At 36.8% G+C, this 17,621-nt stretch overlaps 1 protein-coding gene across 6 annotated transcripts in view; it reads right to left on the minus strand.

The window, feature by feature from the left end:
• Positions 1–3,356: 3,356 nt before the first annotated feature.
• Buffy (BCL2 family apoptosis regulator buffy) overlaps positions 3,357–17,621 on the minus strand; it is a 158,287-nt gene continuing 144,022 nt past the window's right edge. For 4 of the 6 annotated variants that reach the window (XM_069836727.1, XM_069836702.1, XM_069836738.1 and 1 more), the window contains 2 exons: positions 16,174–16,891; positions 3,357–6,005 (listed from right to left, as the gene is read on the minus strand). In XM_069836727.1, the coding sequence (XP_069692828.1) occupies positions 5,865–6,005; positions 16,174–16,833 (801 nt within the window). In that variant the 5' untranslated portion in view covers positions 16,834–16,891 and the 3' untranslated portion in view covers positions 3,357–5,864. Of the gene's footprint in view, positions 6,006–16,173; positions 16,912–17,621 lie in introns of all 6 variants that reach the window. The other 2 variants (XM_069836710.1, XM_069836719.1) reach the window with 1 other exon arrangement.

Here is a 17,621-nt window from a genome sequence, read left to right on the forward strand (position 1 = left end):
AATTGCATGCTGCGAAAGTTAGATTTATATAAGAGTATATTAAATAGGATTGTAATGGATATTACAAGGGCAATAATTTCTTCACACGCACATTATGAATAGAACAGAGAAGAAAGCATTTTAAAATATTCGAAATCGTACAAAATATCGGAGAAACCAATTTTCCTGCACAAATTGCACCAATTGAAAAATATAATTACCATTCACAATAAATACTGTATTTTATGGATTCTAAAAAGTTGTTTATTAATCTAGAGGTATTGGCTGATGACTATATTAAATTCCAGCACAACATTCATTCAGAATATGTAGAAATTACATTTTGGATTTTACTAAATGTATAGGCCTACTATCAAAAGGTGTTACTTACCCCCTTAAATACTGTACATGTGTTACCTGTGAGATCCGATGTTTAATTTTTAAAAATATAATTCATAGTACTGAAACTGCCATATTGAATTCGCACAAATTGTATTATTCGTAATTTTCGTCTCGAAAACCCCTAAGATATCTAATTTTATTTTTCACTCATTTTTGTCCCACTCCACCACTTTAGGGACAAAGTCGGACTAAATAATACTTTATTCGTATTCTGTGATCGCAAAGATCCCCAGATATCGACTTTCATCGAGATCGAATGACATGAGATTTCTCACTCCCTTCTGCCTTTTCATCAGTACCTTAGGATATGGTATTTAAAAAATCTAAGAATGTTTAACCAATATTGTAGAAAGTAACCTTCATTTTAAATTTTATGTCTCTAGTTAAATATAGTTTAGTGAATTTTTAAAATCGTCGACTTCTTTCTCTCTCCTCTCTACTCGGAAAAAAAAAAAGTTATTTCAAGGGAGTAGCCTACATGAAATTGAATTTCTTTTACTTTCCTTAAACATTTTAGAAACAATTCTGAGAGATGAGATGAATAGTCTAACCCAATTTTATAAGTGAATCTTTGTTTTAAATTTAAAGGCTGCACGTCTGCTGGTTAAAAAAGTAAATCGGTATAATTATTTTGATCATTACTGCCTCCCATTTTCCATCCCTTAATGTTCGTATTTCGTAAAACTCAGTCTTATCTATTGACTAAGGATTAACATATTTCCATATACATATATATAACAGATTATATTTCCATTTCGTACAATATTCTGGTCACGAGACATAATCATATACTTTGTCTTTTCGGGATTTACTTCCAAACCGATCGCTTTACTTGCTTCAAGTAAAATTTCCGTGTTTTCCCTAATCGTTTGTGGAGTTTTTCCTAACATATTCACGTCATCCGCATAGACAAGAAGCTGATGTAACCCGTTCAATTCCAAACCCTCTTTGTTATCCTGAACTTTCCTAATGGCATATTCTAGAGCGAAGTTAAAAAGTAAATGTGATAGTGCATCTTCTTGCTTTAGCCCGCAGTGAATTGGAAAAGCATCAGATAGAAACTGACCTATACGGACTCTGCTGTAAGTTTCATTGAGACACATTTTAATTAATCGAACAAGTTTCTTGGGAATACCAAAAACACATATAGACTACTGTAATATTTGTTTAGTTTTTGGAGGTGACTGTTCAGAGTGCACAAATACTCGGGCGTGCATGTTTACTCTTATGTCCTACCCATTCCACTGCGACAGAGATAACAGCCGATCTTGCAGCGGTGAGGACTCGCTCTCCAGTTCACATTAAGGAAATCCATCTGCCAAAATCCCTGGCGCGACCTATACCTCTTTGCCATCTAGAATTGATATACACAACAACTTTTAATTTGTAATTTTAAATTGTGTAAATTTGGGTTTTCAAAAATTGCTATCTAGTTTCCTTTCCCAGTGCCCAGACATTGATATGTATTAATGTGAATAAATTACGTTTACTTACCTAAATCCGAGAAGAGTGCAGTATTTTCTTTTGAAAGCTGGCTCTTCCAGAGAATAAGCTTCTTTTCAGAGGAGTTAATTTTGTCTGTCATGTCTGTTATTAGATGGTTTTTACACATTTAGCGTAGACTATTAAGATGACCAGTTATGCCTCAGCGGATGGCACACAATGAGCACCGTTTGAACAGCCCTGTTCTAAAGGTAATCCCATGCTGAGATTAATAGTGCCTTTTTGTGTGGTGTTCCCGAGTTGCGCTGGATATGGGTTCGATTCCCACTTGAATTGATTATCTGATTAGGTTTTCCCAAAACTGTAAGGTAAACGTTGGGTAACCACATGGCTAATCCTCGGTCTCATTTCAAATTTTATCTACCACCAAATTCATTGACGCCAAATACCTAGTAGTCGATACAACATCGTTAAATGACTAAGTCAAAAAGATATCTTTTCTGACAATGGCAAACGCATACTTAGTTTCACGTGCAAGTTCTCTAATGAACACAACTTAAAATATGTTGTCATACGTCCTAATGACTTACCCTTATCATAAATTAATTGTATTGTTAGTAGCATTAAGGTACCGTACTTATCTATCCTCGGGAGAAAAATGTCAGTTTTTATCAAAATTTTAAAGACTCTTTTTTCCCTGATTACTTGACACATAATTAATACAGTATAAACTCAGACTAAAAATTCCGAAAATATTCGTCTCTCAGAAACTGCTTACTTAAAAGCACAATAGTACCGTTATTTTGTAACTGCAAACCAGGTAACATAGGGCAAATCTTTGCACAAACACTTCAGAAAGAAATGGAGATATGAGGACAGAGACCTCATCTACCCCTATTGAAAATTGAAACACAATGCGAAACACTTATTACGTTTTATGGTTTTACAAGAAAACTTTCACCTTATTGTCAGCTCGTCTACCTAGCATATGAAATACGTACTTTTCTGTGATTCGCCCGCTCATCCCTTAGCCATGGCTACACTGTGTGCAAGTGAGAGAGTAACTACCTTCTTCTCTTTCTTAAATGCTGTAACCCGATTACAATAGGGGCCAGTCTGTTGTTTTGACCACTGCACTGTTGCAGTTTCTTTATTGAGTTTATAGATGAAGCTTGTGTATGTATTTTGCTAAAGAAAACAATCAGATTTCTGTGGTCTGTGAAAAGTGAAAACTCCATTATGTCATATGGCAATTTGAGAGGTAAACTCGGTGATTTAAATTGAACGATCGTGGAGAAGCGCTTGACAGAAAAAAAGTTTTTTCGTATTTAGTGATGCAGGAAACATCGTTAATAAACGTAGAGCGGCACTTAATTCGGAACATGTGAATGCACTCACAGGTTTAAAATCATGAATGAAGCAGTATTAACTAGATGCGTCTTTACACTTTTTTTTATTTGTGTTTGTCTCAAAAATGCTAGGAGAAATTGACACAATAAATTATAAGCCTACATAATAAATATATTAGTAAATAATTAAAATAGTGTTGTTTTGTAATATAACAATACAATATATACAGATATACAACATTTTATACTTATGTTTATAACCAAACACAGATTAAATTTAACAATAAAATATAAAACTCTTTTCAAATCGATCAAATCTCGATTGATCTGTCGATTAATCCATTAAATTCAAATCGTTAATCGATTAAATATTTTGATCAATCGACAGCACTAATAAAAATAAAACATGTCTTTGTCAGCTAAGAGAAGTAAGGAAATTTAATCATAATGGCTAAAGTGAAAGAGAAAATCGTTTTGTTATTGCACGGTTTTATTCCAGAGCTGAAGAAGTAATACATTACTTAACGATCTTTTATTGGAGATTGGGAAAAAAATACGTTAACAGAAGCAAAAGTAGTTATTTAAAGAACAAATGCCACATTGCCATGGAAACTTAAAACATGGACTTTTCTCGAACCTCGGTAAAATTCGTGTCGGTTCCAAAACATTTGGAAATTTGAGAAAATTAAATATCACATGCACTGGCAGTTTAGCTACGAAACAGCAATCAAATGCTCTTTCGCTTATGAAAAATATTGTGCAAGCTCATGTAAGTTCGCTGGTAATCGCGTGATCGAATTTTATATCTTGCTGAATTAATATTTTTTTTAAGCAATCAGACGTTGCAGATTGGCATCGACGGACTCTGGTTGCTATTCAAAAGTTGTTTTATGCGATGCCCTATGAATGTTCCAAAATGTTTAACTTGGTAGAACGAGTTTTCGTGATTTATATGTACAATATTACTATCATGGCACTACAGTGGAATGTAATGGTGAGACATTCATACACTTAAATAAAAGTTAACATTAATGCACACGTGCCAATACTTTCACCATTGCACGAACTACCTGATCGCTGCCACTTTCGCAGCACTAATATGAAACTTTCAACACAGGTTCACAACACTCAGCTATCACAGATCTTTAGGGTTCATATGTTGACAGTTCTCGTTTTGTAAGCAGATTCAGCACCTTTCGGCAAAGTCAATCGGAATGTCATCTAAAGTTGTAATACTAATTTCAGCCGTCTTCACTGGGCTAATGGTTACCTTGCTAGTGTTTAGACCCAAAATTCTTCAAGTGAATCCCAAACGAGGGCGATGTACAACATTTTTTTTTAACATAGCTTCATTCTTGAAGGTAGTGAAGCCATAGGTCACGTACAAGAGATTTACAGAACGAAGAAATAACTTAATACGGACCAGACAAAACTATTATCCCTGATAACTATATAACAGATTGTTCAGCCTTATAGGCTTTGACGGCAACAACTTTTATCACGTAGCGATAGTAGAAGGAGTAACGTCATAACTAACAACTTTTATCAAGTTTACTATACTGCCACCTAGTGACAGTAGAAGGAGTCACGTCATAATCAAGTTTACTATACTGCCACCTAGCGACAGTAGAATGAGTTACATTGTAACTCTCATTTGAATTGTATGGAGCAACTGTACTTCCATCTAGCGTTCGTTTTCAGTCGACGGTGGCGATTCTGGTGGTTGTTCTGTTCCATATGCTACCGTTTTTAACATTGCGTTGGTCAATCCGTTATATACGTGATCAGGGCTATTATCCAGCTATTCTACTGCGTGTTCAGTTGAAAATGTGTCATGGCTCGCTGTATGTCGTCATGTGGCTAGCCGATGAGCCTAGAGAATTCAATCTTCCTACACTTCCGCAGAGGTGTATTACCTATATGCCAGAGAAGTTGCCTGGCAAGTACGGCGTTCTTTCAGAAGAGTACTTACCGATACGCCGGTAGTGGCAGGAATGTGAACTGTTTGGAAACACGTACTGAGGTGAGTTTTTTTTCTTACCGTCGGGATATGGGGAGAGGGTTAAGACGATTACTTACGTACAGTATTTGTTGACATTAACTTCGACGGTCAACATGGACACGGAGCATTTGTTGCAACCGATGATAACAAATACCCTAGGTACGACTTGCCCGCGCAAAACACAGTTCGAAAGAGGTTATGGTAGCACACAGATCGTACAGACCGCCATCTGTTGCTACGACGTTCAAGTTATACCCTACACGTTCTCAAGTTCAGATTGAACGCCTTGATTAATAGGCAACTTCTCTGACATAAAAGCTGAAACTCGCTTCAAATCGCTGACTCACAATAGTGACGTTATGACACAGTTTGAAATGAACACCCAGCATGTCTCGTCAAAGTCTTTGCTTTGCAGAATGATGTTTGGGTGAACCCAAATACTCGACCAAGATTACACATACAGTATATCAGGGGACACAATAAACCAGTAACTTCTAGTCTTCGGGTAGGTGAATAGCGGACGGGCTCTTGTAATACAATCACAGTCTCTTCAACGTCACTGAGCCGCGAACCAAGTGGTGGCATGCACTGCTGTCTTGAACGTTGCTGTGACTTGGCGTTGTTTTAAGGTTGGTGTTTTCTTTTCGTATGTAACATGTGAATCTAACAGCGGACAGACAACTTATAAATTAAATGAAGGCGAATTTTCCGAACCAACGTGCGATGAAGATGAGGAACACCATGGCTGCCATGACTGCGCCTAGCACGCCCAGAATCCCCGTGACCGAAACTTCCGTGTTGGGAGGCTTGAAGTGCGACAGCAAGGCGGTCTGTAACACGTCACAAAATAAAGATGTTAATATTGGCTCGTTATACATAACATGTAGCAGTGTCAATTTCGTGGGCCGGCGATCATGCTGTATATCGTATTCAAAATTCATTTAGTTATCAGCCATAAATATACTATTAATAGCTGAGGTTGCAAACAAAACCGGTCATTTCCAAAAAAAAGTTTTTTTTTTTTTTTTTTTCAGAAAGTAATTAGGAAAACCATATCGACCCTTCACTTTACCCCAAAGTGAAGGATAATTTTATGTGTCGTGCATGATACATCCATTGTTCTAATGGTGTCAATAATCATGACTTTAGATTAGATTAGATTTAGATTAGATTTATTTATTTAACCTGGTAGAGATAAGGCCGTCAGGCCTTCTCTGCCCCTCTACCAGGGGATTACAACTATAACATGAACAATAAGATTACAATTAATATTAAATTTACAATGACAATTACAATAAAAATTAAAGTACGACAAGAATACCTGATTAATGAAAGCTAGACATTTTATCATAGAAGTTAAGAACAAAGAATATTTTTGTATTTACTAAATTACAAATTAAACCTACAATAACAAAATTCTATAGTGATGAAATTACCGGATATTGAGATATTTTGTGGTAGATTAAAAGAACTATTTACAAGAAACCATGTCTGAACGAGTCTCAATTACTGACCAAGTGCCTAGTAAGTTTGCGTTTGAATTGAATTTTATTTCGACAGTCCCTGATGCTAGCAGGTAACGAATTCCAGAGTCTTGGCAGGGCTATTGTGAAAGAGGATGAGTATGAGGAGGTGCGATGGGATGGTATTGTTAGTATTGTTTCATGGCGAGAGCGTGTGTTCAGATTGTGGTGGGAAGAAAGGTAAGTGAAGCGAGACGACAGGTACGAAGGAATAGAAGAGTTCAAGATTTCGAAGAGAAAGAGAAGTGAATGTAAATTTCTTTTCTTATCTAGTTTAAGCCAACCTATTGCTTCCAGGGATGGGGTAATATGATCATATTTACGAACATTGCTTACAAAACGTACACACAAATTATGAGCACGTTGAAGTTTCATTTTGTTGTCGCTGGAAAGGTCAGTCAGTAAAATGTCAGCATAGTCAAAATGGGGAAATACAAGGGTCTGCACAAGGGACTTTTTTTAAGCAAGAGGGAAGATGAACATTTATCCTTTTTAGCACATGAATAATAGAATATACTTTTCTGCAGGTTTCTGTGATTTGCATGTCCCAGTTGAGATTATTATCCATGTGAATGCCAAGATTTTTTACCAAAGAACTGAAAGGGATATGCACTGTACTTACTTTAACGGGGGAAATGTCGAGGTGCTTTACAGCGTCGGTTTGCCGTTTGTGTCCTAATATGATTGCTTGTGTCTTTCCAGGATTGATATTAAGATGGAATTTCTTTGTCCATGTCACAATCGAGTCAATGTCTTTGTTCAATTTATCTATAGCGTCATTTATTCGATCTAAGCGGGAAGAGATGTAGCATTGAAGGTCGTCAGCATACAAGTGAAAGTTACAATGCCTTACATGAGATGTAATATCACTGACATATATCGTGAACAACAATGGTCCGAGTACCGAACCCTGTGGTATACCTGATGTTATGTTAAACCAGGAAGAGCTTCGATTCCCGGATACAACACATTGTTGTCTTTCCCGTAAGTAGGATTCGAACCAACTCACAGCAGTCTCTGACAAATGCAGATTTCTCAATTTATGGGTGAGCAGGTCGAAATTTACAGAGTTGAAAGCTTTGCTAAGGTCAAGAAGTGTTAGTATTGTTACTTTATTAGAGTCGATTGCTTCACGAATGTCTTCTGTCACTTTAAGTAGAGCAGTGCTTGTGTTGTGTCCAGCTCTGAAACCTGACTGATACTTGTCGAATAGTTTGTGTTCGTTCATGTAGTTAGTAATTTGTCTGTGTACGATTCTTTCCAGTGCTTTTGATATGGCTGGCAGGATACTGATTGGTCTATAGTCGTTCGGGTCGGTGGGAACTTTGACTTTTGGAAGAGGAAGAACGAAAGCTTGCTTCCATATTTTAGGGAAAGTTGAAGTGATTAAGGAACTATTGAATATGTGTGCAATTGTAGGTATTACTATGTCTTGTATTTTCTGTATGAGTAATATGCTAATGTTGTCTGGCCCTTGAGCTTTCGTCTTGATGCGTCGGATGGCTTTCATTACGTCAATAGGAGTGACGTCAGTAAAATAGAATTTGTCTCGAGTTGGGGGAGCTGAGTCAGGCAAAACTGTGTCTTGTTTCGTTGTGTTGTTTAAGGTCGGGTCCTTTACAAAGTGTTCGTTCAATCGGTCAAGTGGGATGGGTATGTCTGCTTGTTCACTAGCCCTTCCAAGTCCGGTAGTTATTTTCTGTGCATTTTATAGATAAAAATCTTTTGGAAATGTCCAGTTTTCTTTGGAAATGAGGGAAATATTCACTTTTGTTCCAAAAAAAAAGCTATTAGACATTTCTTCTTCTTCTTCAGCTACAGGGATTAGGCCTATTGGCCTGTTCCGTCTTCAAGGCTTAAATCAGCTATTATACATTTATAACAGTACAATATACACGTCACTTACATCAACTGTATCATGGAGTAACGAATATAACATTACATGGTAATTATGTAGTAAGCATCGGCCAGGCAATCTTCCAGCAATAGGGGTCCAGAGCATATATAAAAAAAAATTATGGTTTATTTAACGACGCTCGCAACTGCAGAGGTTATAATATAATATAATATAATATAATATAATATAATATAATATAATATAATATAATATAATATAATATAATATAATATAATATAATATTATCAGCGTCTCCGGTGTGCCGGAATTTTGTCCCGGAGGAGTTCTTTTACATGCCAGTAAATTGTATTGTATTGTATTTATTAACATTCCATGGTATTCATACATTGCTTTACAGCTAGAATATGGAACAAGTTAAAAAACTTAACACTATTATAAAATCTTAATTTATAGTCACAGTCTAGATGAAATATATATAGACGAGATTTACAATATAGTCTACTGGTACAACACATAGTTTTAGGGTTTTAGTATCAATTTCATGAAGTGTTATTGAATGTCATGAATTCACCTATAGAATAGAAGGCGTGAGAAATTAGGTACTTCTTTAATTTGGCTCTAAATAATCTTATGTTTTGAGTTTCATTTTTTATATCGAAAGGGAGGCTATTACAAATTTTTACTGCCATATAACGCACTCCTTTTTGATAGCACGATAGACTTGCCGATGGAGTATGAAAGTCATTTTTTGACGTGTATTTATGCTATGAACTGTTGAATTAGTTACAAAGTTTTCACGATTACATACGTGGAAGATTATTAATGAAAATATATATTGACAAGCCACTGGCATTATTTGTAATTTTTTGAAAATAGTCCTACACGATTCCCTAGATTTGGCACCTACTATTATTCTAATTACTCTTTTTTGTAGTAGGAATATACTGTTACTATCTGTGGAATTTCCCCAGAATATTATTCCAAAACTCATTACCGAGTGGAAGTATGCAAAGTATATTGTTTTTAAGGTATTGATATTTACTATCTTTTGCATAGATCTAATAGCAAAACAAGCTGAATTTAGTTTGACATGAGCCTGTCGCATTTAAGCACACTTAAATGTCATCGATCTGGGCCGGCATCGAACCCGCAATCTCGAGCGCTGCCTTAAAACAAAAATGCTTGTATCTCAAAACAGCTTTTTTTTTTTTGGAGCCATCATGTTCTGACCAAACATCACAGAATTATTAATTCCACTTTTCCTTTACCAGATAAACTACCCCTGAGGGGCATACAGAAGAGTTACAACAAATATCTTATTAAACATTTTCCTACAGTTTCCACAATTTTCTGTACAAAGCAGTAGTTTTATTCTATTCCGCAAATTTTCTAAATCAAAATGTGATTTATGATCTTAATTCCCAGTATCCATCCCGACTAACAAAGCGTATACTTTTTCCACACTATGATGCAAAATTCAACTTAAACATACTGAGAAACTGAAACAATTATTGCGATTACTTGAAATAAAAGGGGAAAAAAAGAGGAATAAGAAACAGCATCAGCAGCCATAAACTTCATTGCTGGAAAGACAACATTTATTGCACAGAATAGTGTGAGACCCATACTGAAGGTCAGATAATCATAAATCAAATCCTTCAAGAAAAGAAAAGTAAATATTGTTCTCAACTAAAAAATATATGGCAACAGTGACAAAAGATCTTAACGAGATGCTATCACAGTCTACTATATACAGTCACGAAGCTTGGGGTGATTTTTTGCATTTCTCACGATAGTTGCTAGCCGCTTGGCGCTGTGAGTACTACGAACAATAGACTGTGTCACTGCCATCGTGATCTAATACAGGCCGTAAGGCAGACTATGTGACTCGCTTAAGCCGATCACGAAGGGCGGCGTTTCAACCTTATAAATTAATTGGAATGCATAAACAGTAACATATATTTCTCTAAAATGTAGTGTAATTGCATTAATAAAATTTAAAACAATGATTAGGAGACACTTCAGACATAATTCCTTGCGAGTTAAGGTGTAATATTATTTTTTGTGTGAAAATTACGTTTTTCGTATGTGTAATACCTGCCTTTATTCGATTAAATATTGCGAAATTCTTGTACAGTCATTTATGCACGATTCAATAATTTTCAGTTGCACCGCACGAATATTTAGATATGTTGAAAATAGATTATGTTTACTGTACCAGTTGCCCCTTCCTGTCTAATTTTAGTGGTCTCCAATGCCCTGCCACTACATATGTATGTTATGTCATATGGAAAGTATAGGTTATGTTTACTATATTTAACTTATATTCCTATATTCGCAATTATACATTATAATTAAACATAATGTCACGTATGACACCCGTCACATTCTATTTGTCTGTATTTTAATACTACAATTGAGTACTGAATTATTGTATTTATCTACTACCTAAGAGACGAAGTAACACAATCGTACGTACACTAATTTCATAGGAGTGGTATTGTAAATTTTCTGTCTACAATTAAGGAAGGTAGATGTGCTAAATTAAAATCACAATATAAATACGTTTTTATTAAACCTCAAAATAGCTTCAATTCTGAACTTAAAATGTTGATGCGAACAGATTATGTTAACGCGTAAAATTCTCTTCACATTAAAATAACACAGTTTTGTATTATTTCTGAAACATATTATGCAACAAGAAGTAAACTGAACTTATGGACACATTACACTAAATAAAACTTAGCTATGATACGCAATAAAGTCATAATATAATATTTCACTGAGCTCCATACACTGAAATAGAAAACCCGAACAAACATTACGGCCTGGTCTAGATCGAAAAGGCATTGACTGTGCCGTTTTTCGCTTTGTTGTGAAAGGTTGTGTAAACTGTCAAATGTTCGTTATCGGTTGTAATAACTGTAAATGGCTAAAATACAACAATTTGAATAATAATATGGGACAAGGAGACGTTTGTAGTACTATAAATATTGTAAGAAAAGGAGGTCAGATTTATCATTCTTCCGAAAAATCCAGGAAGGTGAGTTTATAAAATATAATATATACTTTATGAAAATAATATATGAACCTTATGTATTTCACATTTCAATAGTGGAAGGAAGGTGTTAATTTTTTCAAAAGAATACGATATCGAAAGTACAATACATTTTATCGTCTCTTGGGGAAAGGGTCTGTGATGAGGCGATAGTAGCGATCCTGGTGGTTAGCAACTATCTATGGATGCATATTTCAACTGTCTATGTTTGCATATTTAGTAAGTATTGAGCTTCGTGATTGTATATAGACCGTGATGCTATATTATTGCTTATATATTACTGATATTTTACGTAAGTTATCATTGCAAAGTCAGTGGTGTCTATCGTTGTTAACAATAATAATCTATCTCATACGTACAAAGACTACGTGTTTAGGACTTCCTGTAAGGGGTAAAAATAATGAAAATCAACAATCATAATCATCTCCTTAGCAGTAGTAGTAGTAGTAGTAGTAGTAGTAGTAGTAGTAGTAGTAGTAGTAGTAGTAGTAGTAGTAGTAGTAGTAGTAGTAGTTACATAAACAATACTGAAAGCAAGACTTAATTACAGTTATTCAAATAGAGTAGGTTATGACACGGAGATTACAATTCTCTGCATTTTTAAGTCATCTAATATTGTCAGAACAATTTTTAAAATACAAATTAACTTGCATGTAGGCAGAAACATTGTACATTGGATTAATTTTGCATAGTGGTGCACCCAGGAATAAGGTTGGGGGGGGGGATTCTTGTAGCACATAAAATAAAAATGAAGATAAATACATAAAGACATCTTTATATCCTTTTATCGAAATTTGTTACAACGATAAATAAAACCAGCATTAATAGTGTACAGTAAAGCTAAAACAAGCATTAAAAATGTTTCCTTAGAACTTCATCAAGGCACCACAATTTATCCTTTCTCTTGCAAGGGTTCGAAAATTCCTTTCATTTTTAATTAGTGGGTTGTTTATATCAAATTCACTATAATCAATGCGACCACGCAGAGATAAGTTTTGCCGCCCATATAAAATCACCCTATCTATAATAGCTTTCAACATAACCCTGTCTCGTGTTGCTTGACTTGCTAGAATTCTGTCAATAACGACTTATCAGTGGAATATTTTTCAGTACGCATAATCTTCAGAAAATCGTCAGTCTTTAAAGTCGCACCACAGTGGTAGTTTGAGTTCTGGTAGGGCCTACTCTCGTATCCCTCTTTCATTCCACCAACACTCCACTTCCCTTTCATTTCTTCTACTATCTCTGAGGCCCTAAGAAAAAATGTGATGTCATTTCCTGCTGTTCTTCATGAGCGAACATTTGAAGTTTGAGCGATCGTATAAAACCAAAGTAATCATGTTTCATAATAAAACAACAGAGATACGCACGCCATCTTTTGTCACAATAAAGATACCATCAGGATGCACAACATACCGCAAAATCTCATTTTCACCATAAACTGATTATCACCTTCTGCCTTCGAAACACGGATCTATAACAGTAAAAATAAACTGGGGAGCTGTCTGGGAGTGGTACGGGTTTTCGATGCTATAAAATAATTTAGGTCTAAGAGTTTGAGACAGTAGATGATGGGCCATCCATCGGACTTAGACAATCATCGCTTATAGGGCATTCAATGGACATAAACGGGCTAAGTGCAAAGATCCATCCCGCATCCAGCCTTCGTGAAATCAATCAATCAATCAATCAATCAATCAACCAATCAATAAAATTACTATTACTACTAACAATGATAATAATAACAACAATAATATAATCATTATATTATTTAAAGCATCGAGTCTTTTGCCTCTTTCCGACCCCACTAGTCTGACCATTATCGAACAACGTAAGAAAGTGAAAAGTTGCGATATTGTACATAATAGTACATTATGCAACGAGCCTATAATGATAGTAATTAAGACGCGAGTATGTTTGTTTATGAAACGAGCGAAAGCGAGTTTCATAATTTTCATACGAGCGTCTTAATTACCATTATAGGCAAGTTTCATACGACTTTTTATGCTCGACCATATTTCTAACTTGAAATTATTCAGAAGTATTCAATTTATTCGTATCTAACTCAAGAGCGGAAGTGACCTTGTGCATAGCTCGTAAATTGTGAGATGTGCGCAGACGCGAAAGTATTGATTTTTTTTCGAGGAACAATAATGTCATTGACCTTGATATAATCTGAGAATAACATGAACTAATTCTGATATAACCTGGAAATTGATTTAGAATTGAAAAACGAGATGACAAATTGAATTTATTTGAATATTATTTACAATTAACGGTAATTATTATAGTAACAGAACATAACCTTCTGCGACAGTATTGGATTTCCAGCCTCCGTGACGTTTCCCTCGTTGTCTTTCGAATGCATATCCGAGAATAATCGAATACCTGAACCTTAATGAATAGGTGTACTTTAATGACATGCATTAAAGGACTGCTACCAGGTGTATAATTACTACATTTCGGCATGGTCGAGCATAAACTAATATAATCGTTTCAAACAACATGACAACTGACTGAGCTGACATACATTCAATCTCCGTGGTAATTCGTGTCTCTACTTAAGACAGAGTTTGTGTTTGCTGTCTTTACAATCCTTAGGAACGCAATGATTGAACCACAGCAAAGGAAATTATTATTATTACCGTATTATTATTATTATTATTATTATTATTATTATTATTATTATTATTATTATTATTGTTGTTGTTGTTGTTTAGTCAACTGTCAACAGGTCTGAACCTGACAAGTGGTACCAACAAGGCACCACTTATGAGACAACTAGGATAAGAGATAATGAGGTAGGGTGTCTAGTTCCTTTCCCTCTCCATTGCATACATCGCCGATTAGCTACATATGACACTAATCAAACTTCAGATGCATACAAACAATTCTGTCGTGTTCGGTCAGAATATGATAACTCCAATAAAACTGTTTTGAGGTAGGCTACAAGAATTTTTATTTTCATTTTTCTTTTAGAAATCAGAATTCTAGTTTACCTACAAATGTGAATGAACATGACATAGATTACAACACTGTTTAATTATATGCACATGATAATGCTTTTCTATAGCTTCTAAGTAGCCTACCGATAAGAGTAGATAGCAGGAAATTACCATTTTAGAGTTATCAAGTTCTGACCGAACACCACAGAATTGTTCTTCCTCTGATACATATCGTCAAGTGAGATGTACTGCCTGATAAGAGATGTAGATAACAGCCAGAACCTCAATCAGAAGCTACTACTACTACTACTACTACTACTACTACTACTACTACTACTACTACTATTATTATTATTATTATTATTATTATTATTATTAATTAGTTACTTATGACTTTTAAGGAACCCGGAGGTTCATTGACGCCCTCACATAAGCCCGCCACCTGTCCGTATTTTATTATTATTATTATTATTATTATTATTATTATTATTATTACTTAGTTATTTAATTATGGCTTTTAAGGAACCCGAAGGTTCATTGATGCCCTCACATAAACCCGCCACCGGTCCGTATTTATTATTATTATTATTATTATTATTATTATTATTATTATTATTACTTAGTTATTTAATTATGGCTTTTAAGGAACCCGAAGGTTCATTGACGCCCTCACACAAGCCCGCCACCGGTCCGTATTTATTATTATTATTATTATTATTATTATTATTATTACTTAGTTATTTAATTATGGCTTTTAAGGAACCCGAAGGTTCATTGACGCCCTCACACAAGCCCGCCACCGGTCCGTATTTATTATTATTATTATTATTATTATTATTATTATTATTATTATTATTACTTAGTTATTTAATTATGGCTTTTAAGAAACCCGGAGGTTCATTGACGCCCTCACATAAGCCCGCCACCGGTCCGTATCTTTATTATTATTATTACTATTATTATTATTATTATTATTATTATTATTAATATTATTATTATTACTTAGTTATTTAATTATGGCTTTTAAGGAACCCGAAGGTTCATTGACGCCCTCACATAAGCCCGCCACCGGTCCGTATCTTTATTATTATTATTATTATTATTATTATTATTATTATTATTATTATTACTTAGTTACTTAATTATGGCTTTTAAGGAACCCGAAGGTTCATTGACGCCGTCACATAAGCCCGCCACCAGTCCGTATCTTTATTATTATTATTATTATTATTATTATTATTATTATTATTATGATCATCATCATCATCATCATTTTTAATTTAGTAGGTTATTTTACGACGCTGTATCAACATCTAGGTTATTTAGCGTCTGAATGAGATGAAGGTGATAATGGCGGTGAAACGAGTCCGGGGTCCAGCACCGAAATTTACCCAGCATTTTCTCATATTGGGTTGAGGGAAAACCCCGGAAGAAAACCTCAACCAGGTAACTTGCCCCCACCGGGAATCGAACCCGGGCCACCTGGTTTCACGGCCAGACTTGCTAACCGTTACTCCACAGGTGTGGACTTCATCATCACCATCATCATCATTGTTATCATCACTAAAGAACACATGTTGAAAACAAAACTTGTGTTGACTTGATGACACTGACCCAGCCGCCATTGCCGACTATCCACGCAGCCAGCTCCTCTTCCAGCACCTCGCCCATGGCCTCCATCAGGCTCGGCAGGTACTCGGGGTGGTCCTGACGCACGCAGTCCACGGCCAGGCCGCCCGCCACGGCGAACAGCGACACCACCTTGCCCCACGTGACGTCGGCCTTCAAGAGCTCGCGCGCCACGGCGCTGAGCACGACGCCCGCCGCCTTCTCGGAGCCGAGGGCGCCGCAGCCGGGCGAGGGGCTGGCCTGGCGCGCCACGGCCGTGTACAGCTTGGGGTGCATGCGCTCCAGCTCCTGGCCCAGGCTGGCCAGCTCGGGGAACACGTCGCGCACCACGCCGCCCCCCGAGGAGCCCAGGCGCTGCAGGCCGCACTTGCGGTTGAACACCCCGGAGCGCTTCAGCCGGTTGCGGATGTACTGGCCGCACAGCGACTTGCCCTGCTCCACGACCTCCTGCGTGGGGACGGGGGTCGTCCGCCAGCCGATCGTGTTGGACAGCTTGCGTGACACGGCGTCGCTCACGTTGCTGAAGCGCCGCCTCGTGGAGCCGCCGTCCGCGCTGCCCGCCCCCGCCAGGCCCAGCAGACTCGAGTGCAGCGACGCCGGGAAGCTAAACTTGCGGCGCTGCGGGGGAGACGGCGGGTGTGTCATGGGCAACACTGCGCCGGAAGTTCCCGGCGTCGCCGAGGAGAACCTCCTGGCGTCCAGCCTGTAAAACACCAATTCAGCCTATTACGGACAAAACAAAAGACTGTTCAACGCATCTTAAGACACAACAGCTTACTTGACGTTTCACTTGTTCATGCAAAAAGTTACAAATGGAAGAAGCGTGTGGACTACACGAAGACTGAACACTGGGTTGGAGGCATTCAGTTCTACGGTCCACAAGCTCCTTCTTATTTGCAAGTAAAACGCCAAGTAAGCTGTGGTGTCTGGACTGAACTTTACTCCTGTGATGCGGAAACAATTCAACTTCTTTACTAATTTTAACAAAGTATGTCTTGCTTCAGATGCATTCAAACGTGCTCTTGAATTGCTACCTTATTTTACGTGCAATGAAACGTGCTGATTTGTATTGCCAATTTCCTTTACGTGCACTGAAACGTGCTTCGTGAATCGCCACTTTGTTTACGTGCATTAAAACGTGCTCATTTTGACTATAACCTTGCTTTACGTGCACTGAAACGTGCTCATTTTGACTGTAACCTTGCTTTACGTGCACTGAAACGTGCTGCGTGAATCGCCACTTTGTTTACGTGCACTAAACCGTGCTCATTTTGACTGTAACCTTGCTTTACGTGCACTGAAACGTGCTCATTTTGACTGTAACCTTGCTTTACGTGCACTGAAACGTGCTCATTTTGACTGTAACCTTGCTTTACGTGCACTGAAACGTGCTCATTTTGACTGTAACCTTGCTTTACGTGCACTGAAACGTG

This window comes from Periplaneta americana, chromosome 1 (assembly GCF_040183065.1).
Source record: "Periplaneta americana isolate PAMFEO1 chromosome 1, P.americana_PAMFEO1_priV1, whole genome shotgun sequence".
In the NCBI taxonomy this organism is placed as follows: domain Eukaryota; kingdom Metazoa; phylum Arthropoda; class Insecta; order Blattodea; family Blattidae; genus Periplaneta; species Periplaneta americana.